Raw genomic sequence first — 7221 nt, forward strand, 5'->3', positions numbered from 1 at the left:
TGGAATTGAACTTTCCAATGTCTTCCCACGTCCTCACGTATTTCTTCTCTCTCCCTCTCCTCTTCCTCAAGTAGAAAACCCTCTCTCATCACAGTCAAACATAACCAAAACGATGGTAGAAGAAACCAGAGAGAAGGAAGAACCCAAGTACTCACACATCTGAACCAGGAAGAAGGAAGAAAAAATAAGCAACCAAATGTCCCTCCTTCCATATCCGCCCTATTCACTGCCAAAGTTCGATACCGAGCCATTGATTGCGTCGATTATGGTTTGTTTCACAACATTTTTAAAAATTGTGACTGTGTGATGCTCCATGTGAATTTTCTAATTACACTCATGAATTAATTTCGAATATTACCTTTATTTTGGAGTTATCGTACTTAGGATACTGATCGTTGAATTGAAATTCTTTCTGCTTCTTTTCCATTGTAATTTATGATTGACCTTTATTCAGTGTAAAAAATAGATAAGGGGGAGAAAATGGCTCTTTCTTTCACTACATTACCATGGGGGTGGTTGGTCGGTACAGAGAAAGAGCAAGTCTTGAATGGGACATCAATGAATTCGATAAATTTTCCTTCACCCAGTTGCGGCTTCCTTTCTCCGTTTTAGTCGAAAAGCTTTTCCAGAAAGTGCTGGAGCCTTTACTTTTTAATTCTCAACTTTCTGGAAGGAGAATTTAAGGGACACTGTCAATCAAACTATTAAATGACAAAACTGTATTCAACAACAAAGAAATAAAAAAGGATGGTTTACATCTATCAATTAATTTATATCATGTGTAACAATGGTATGCTGGTAATCATCTGTTTATATGGCCCTGTGGGATTTGAAATTATTAAATGCTAACTTGATGAAGTCGTACTGTGCTTGTTTTCATATAAGGATGGTATTTAAGCTCCTAGCATATGATAAACATCACTTGATCTTGATGATTTGTCATTTTCTGTTGAGTTGAAATGATGTAGTGTTTAGTTTTCTTGGCCATGGTCCTTTTTTCATGTATTGACTCATCAAAAGTAGTTGCTTTCCTGTGTGTTTTGGTATCATTCCCTCTCCCGATTTAACAAGTGCATAATGTAGCAAGGGTTGTCGCACACCTTTTAGTTAACTCACTTGAATATTTTGCAATTTTAAAGAGATCCTCAAGTGTTTATGAAGTTGAGATAGGTACACATTTGCTACCCTGTTACATTTATAATACTTAATTGTTTATTACAATTTTGCCCAAAGTGCTATAAATGAATTTTTAATTAGTAGTTACAAATGATAGGTACATGGTGCTTGATTTATCATGGCATTTAAGAGCTTTGTCTTTTCGGACGGTTGATATATTTGTTAAAGTTGGTATATGCTTTCTAGGGTGATTATATAATCAGTGAAACTTTTGAAACATATAAATTTACACGCCTTGTGCATGGTGTACCGTACTTTTTGTTGTATTCTCTATCTGCCCTATTCGCTGCCAAAATGACTTGATGAAAGTTTTTATCAACTACAATTTTTTTTTCCCTCAAGTCTCCATGCCATGCTTACAGGATGGTGATGGAGTTTATGGACCCCCAAAATTGGCTCCCGCTGCTATAGAGGAAGATAAGATGTCATGACAGGAGAGAAATGCTTTGAGAGAAGAGAGAAAATATGCGACAAGTGAATTGTAAAATTCATATTTATGCATCTCATGGTGTAACCATTAATCTTGAATTCTTCATCCTGAATTTATTTTTTTGGCAGCTAGAAGCTAGTGAAAAAATGGAGATATTCAGGGGTTTCAAATAGTTAATGAGGCCGTGAAGCATATTTGGTCGATCAAAGAAAAGAAGAATTGAATGATCTATGAGGAGGTACTTACAATTGTAACCAGTGAAAGATAAATATAATGCATCAGTAACTTTGTATTTCTAATATTGCAATTTGTAATGTCAAGGGGAAAGCGAGGGATTGCCAAAATTTGCCTATTTCTAAGATATGCTTCTCTCTGATATAGAGATCCAATCTCAATCTATACATCAAAGCTGTTCACTATGAGCTTCAACCATTTGCCTGCAGCATTCCTAGTTGTGGGATGAAATTTGCATTCAAACATATCAGGGATAATAATGAAAAATCTGGGTGACATGTTTATACCCAGGTAAGTTTGGCCTTATTTCCCAATTTTACAACTCGACTATCAGTCCCTTTTCCATCCTGAGAGATGTTTTGGGCAATTAAAATATAAACTACTCTTTGAGTCTTGCTATGTTCAGGGAAATTTTGAAGAGTCCAATGAGCAATTTGTCTAAGACCAAGAGGTTTCAGGAAAAGAACAAGCCTAGAGATTGAGACCTTGATGCGGAAAAGGGTTGTTTCGCCTAGTGAATCAGGTCTCATGAGACAGGAGGGACCTGAATACTTGTCGTGGCTACTTTTTGGATATTCACAGGATTAAACAATCGTTGGGAGAAGACGTAGATGCTGCCATCAAACATATGTAAAAGTATGGTATTCATAGGATTAAGAGGACTTGGATTATTCAAAAAACATATGTATAAGTATGGTATCTTTGTTGATTTTAATTGCTACTATCGTACGATAGACATGTTTTGGTTTTTTTTTTTTTTTTTTTTTTTTTTTTTTTTTTTTTTTTTTTTTTTTTTTTTTTTTTATGTAATACATTGGACAAAATCTGATCATTGTTTATTGAATTGATTATATTGATTATCTGATAATTATTTTTGAATGGAATTAAGAATATTTAAGAATAATGCTTGTGGTACACAAGCGTATACAAAGGGGTGTCCACTCGGTATTGGCCGAGGCGCCTGTGGACTTCGGCGTGACAGGCGCCTAGGCCAATATGTACACCTCTTTGTACACGCTTGTGTACCCGTAGCAGAACCGAATATTTAATTCCCATAAATGAGTCGAAATTAGAATTGGTAGGGGTGTTTTCCTTATTTTTTATAAATCTTCTTATTATTTTCTATCACATTATCATCGAAATATGACTTCTTCAAAAAATCATAATCATTGTGCGCATGTAATATCAATTAATTTATAAATACACCATTGTTTAATATTTCTAAAAATTGATTGACTAATTTTCATGGAAAAAGTGACAATTTTCATGGAAAATAGTGGTTGTCAAACAATTAAAGGTGGAAAAAATGACTATTTCCATGGAAAATAATGGTTATCAAACACCAAAAGATGGAAAATTGGAACATTTTCTAGGTTGAAATTTAAGTCAATCAAACACTTGTAATTAACAATTTCCTTGTAAATAATTTTCATGCTGTTGAATTACCTGGAAAATATTTTCTTTCCGTGCAATTTTCCTACTTGCAATCAAACGCACCCTAAGAGTGTGTTTGATTGACATGAAAAATATCACCTAAAAATGAAAATATTTTCCTTCTTTTGGGGAAAATAAAAACCACCTCCACCCAAGGAAAATGTTTTCCTTAAAAACAAGGAAAATTAGGCATATTTTCAAAAGTTTGAAAATGTTTTCCGTGGAAAAAAATAACAATCAAATACTCTAAGTAGAAATTTGGGTGAAAAATTGATATTTTCCATAGAAAATAAATGTAATGAAACACACCCTAATATATTGTAGATAAGTGATTTTATAAGCTTGCACAAACATGTTCAACAGAAATTACTACGACAATCGGAATCTACATGTTTACTTGATAACATCATGTTTAAGAAATGAAAGAAGCCAAAAGCTTAATCAGATCCTTTGCTTTCTCAGTGTTAGGATCGAATATATGAAAGCAATGATCCTCAGCATCAACCACCACCAGCTGCACTTCACCATTCCACCCAGTTTTCTTCAGAGTCTCAACGTAAAGAATCCCTCTAGGCGTAAATGCATCCTTCTCTGCTAAACAAACCAGCAGCCTTGAACACGCCTGCCCGGATAAGCTCGGGGCGTCCTCTGTAAATGGATTGATCATTGGATTGTCAATCCCACCAGGGGCTGATGGATAAATACACATCCAAACTTTATATGCAAAACCTTTTAAATCTTCTTTTGATTGTGACCCAACTGGTTTTGATCCCCAGAAATAAGGACAAGATAGAAATGAACCTAAGATTTTCACATCCCCAGGCAAAGGTTCTAACCCAGCTCGGAGAACAATATTATGCACTATATTGCCGCCTGCACTATCCCCGCCGATATACAGTTTGCCAAAATCACCGTGTTTAGTAATCCATTCATCCTTTTCGATACAAGCGTTTGCAATAACGTGCGACGCCACCCATTGAAGGGCAGTCCATGAATCTTCATAGGCTATAGGTAGAAGGAGTTCAGGGGCAAGCCTGTATTCAACAGAAATGATTAGAGCTTTAGCTTCGGCGGCTAAAATGTTCATGTAGCAGTGGGAGAGCAAAGAGTAGGGGGATTCAACGATAAATCCACCGCCATGGTAGTAGACTAAAACGGGGAGTTTTTGGTTGGAATCTGTCAGCTTTGGGAGGAATAGTCTGGCTTTAACCTCCGGTGAACTGACCATTATGTCTTTAGAGGCTACGCCAGTAGTCGGGTCGTCCGCTGACGGCGGGACATTCTGTGTGACCATGAATCTCTCGATGGTTCCATCTGTGTACTCTGTAAGATAAGGAGAGAGGTCGTGGATCACTTCTTTGGTAGTGTTTGAAAATGTGGCAGTGTTCATGATTCTGTTGTGGGTTGTAAATGAGAAAATAACGGATACTTTTTGATTGATAGATGATATTGGACAAATATATCCAAATTTATATAAACATTTGTTGGAGGTTGATTATTATTTCATTATTCGACTTAATAAAGAAAGCGGTGGACGTGAAACTCGAAAATGACCCTTTTTTTTTTTTGGGAACAGCTTGACTGATAGATGGATTTCGTCCATTTGATTGTTAGTTGACCAAGAAAACGTATTTTGATCAAATTTTTAATCTTTTAAAAAGGATAAAATGGTAATTTTATATTTTTCATATTAAACAATTAAGTAATTGAATAAAAAAAGAAATAAAAAGAAAAAAGTCTATCTTCTTCCTCACCCCCACCCGCCCGGCTAAGCCAAAATCACTCATCGCCAATTGATAAACCATTTCGTAGGATCCACTACTATTTATCTTTATAAATTATTTATAAATTTAACTATTGTTTGATTCTTATTATTCTAAAAATTCATTTTTTTAAAACTCATTTACAACTATACATTTTTCAATAAAATAATATTACACGTAAACCCAAAATTTTTCCTTAATTTTTAACTACGCATTCTCTATCAATCTACTATTCAAAATACATTCTTTCCCCCAAAATGGGATTCAAACAAAGGCTTAAGAAACAAAGGCGTAACCCTATTCTTACTTTCTCAACATTTTACTTATCTCAAATCATGAAATACTTATTTTAGAAAGTAATTTGAAGTGACATCGCAACTAAATAATATCACGACTCATGAGTTCAATGTAAACAATAATGTTAGTGAATTAATAAAGAGATAGAATTATTAAAAGGAGACGTGAGCAATTCTTAAACACTCCTAATCAATTTTTCTCTTTATGTTAAATAATGACTAAAAAGAAGAGTAATTAAAGGACACAAGCAAATTTTACAAACCATTAGGCAGTCAATTCTTCTCTTTATGTTAAACAATGAATAAAGAGAAGACTGGTTAAAGGAGACAAGAAAATTTTTAAACCTATTAGACAATCAATTCTTCTCTTTATATTAAACAATGATTAAAGAGAAGTGATTAAAGGAGACAAGCAAATTTTAAAAACTATGAGGCAATCATTTCTTCTCTTTATGTTAAATGTCATGCTATTAGTACACCGAGCTTGATACATTATACTCACATTGGAGGGGTCGCGCATTATTTTATTGGCCATGGGCTCCTCACCCTTGTGAGAAGAGTGTCAGCCGAGCTGTAAAGCTCGGACTCTACAAATGCTTCAACCCTTATGTTAAGCAATGAATAAAGAGAGGAGTGGTTAAAGAAGACAAGAAAATTTTAAAAACTGTTAGGCAATCATTTCTTCTCTTCATGTTAAGCAATGATTAAAAGAGATGTTTAAATTGAATCATTAGTCGTGATATTACTTAGTTGTAATGTGACATGAAACTATTTTCCTGAAATAAGTATTTCATAATTCCAAATATATTTATATCAAATTAATGTTAAGCCTTTGTTTGACAAATTTATAAACGATTTATAAATATAAAGAGTGAAGCATTTGGGACTTCTTTTAAACTAGTTGAGTAAACTGGCAACCCAATGAGATGATTCAATTAACAGCAAGAAACAGGTCGGCTCGTCTTTAGATAGTCTGAACACAATCTGAAAAATGTGAAGTAGGCTCGACTTGATTTATATCTCTTGATGAAATTTGCATGGAATTGATTCCTAATCCTTAGTCATATAAATCTATTGCTCGTGATAGATAACTGTAATGATAATAGAAACTCTGAGGTTGCTAATTTATAGAAGCTCTTATTTGATACTTGCTAGACGTTCAAAAGAAATTTGAAAATTATAAAACAAAGGTAATCTCTCGCCTGCAAGGAATTCCCCCATTTCCCATTGGTCATGTGTGGATTCCATTTCAGAAAAGTCCAATGCTGATGAACGATCACCTCATTGTCATCAATTGTAGATAGTTAATAAGGGTTTTTAGCCCATCGTTGTCTCTTGCAAAATTATTCCTATAAACTCACTCACGGGAATCGTTTAAAGCAGAACAGAAAACTGAAAGAAAAAGGGATCGAATCGATATTTATCCAATCGTGGATAAACAAACCAACTAGCGGGCTCTCTCTCCATTGCCTAAATTATAAAGCTTGCCACAGGGTGGGCTTGGCGAATCATTGGAGTAGCGTATAAAAGTCTCTACCACAACTAATTGGATAGTACCAAGACCTTAATTTGTGAACTCAATCTGTTCCAGCCCCGGAAGCTGTACCATGATGTTCTTCCTTGGTTGGGACGTCAACAATAGCAATAATATTTATGTTTGTATTGATATTATTGATGGTCCCTAGACTTCAATATCATATGACCTGATGGAGAAATAACATGAAATATTAATCTATCTGGCCACGTTGTTGGCATCGAAAAAATCACTCTACTCATAGGAGTAAAACATTTAAGGCTTTCGGGGATTCAATACACACAATTCATTCAAGTCAAAGAAGGCTTTTAGAATAAAAATTCATAGTTCTTGTAAGGCAGTGAAAAAAAAAAA

General features: G+C 34.5%; 1 protein-coding gene and 1 long non-coding RNA gene across 2 annotated transcripts; one reads left to right on the forward strand and one right to left on the reverse strand.

Moving 5' to 3' along the window:
- The first annotated feature begins 1561 nt into the window (after positions 1 to 1561).
- On the forward strand, positions 1562 to 2612 carry LOC111389484. The gene is made up of 3 exons (XR_002701739.1): positions 1562 to 1844; positions 1928 to 2131; positions 2247 to 2612. It is a non-coding gene; the product is annotated as an uncharacterized LOC111389484 (long non-coding RNA).
- A 978-nt stretch (positions 2613 to 3590) lies between these two features.
- Positions 3591 to 4696, reverse strand: LOC111389485 (2-hydroxyisoflavanone dehydratase-like). Its single transcript, XM_023014402.1, has one exon. The coding sequence runs from the start codon at positions 4662 to 4664 to the stop codon at positions 3687 to 3689; it is 978 nt and encodes a 325-aa protein (XP_022870170.1). The 5' UTR covers positions 4665 to 4696; the 3' UTR covers positions 3591 to 3686.
- Positions 4697 to 7221: the final 2525 nt, after the last annotated feature.

Source organism: Olea europaea, unplaced genomic scaffold, assembly GCF_002742605.1.
Source record: "Olea europaea var. sylvestris unplaced genomic scaffold, O_europaea_v1 scaffold5976, whole genome shotgun sequence".
Taxonomy (NCBI): Eukaryota; Viridiplantae; Streptophyta; class Magnoliopsida; order Lamiales; family Oleaceae; genus Olea; species Olea europaea.

Bases quoted from the DNA above. Each gene is read 5' to 3' on its own strand.
- LOC111389485 (XM_023014402.1), bottom strand. From the start codon at position 4,664: ATGAACACTGCCACATTTTCAAACACTACCAAAGAAGTGATCCACGAC.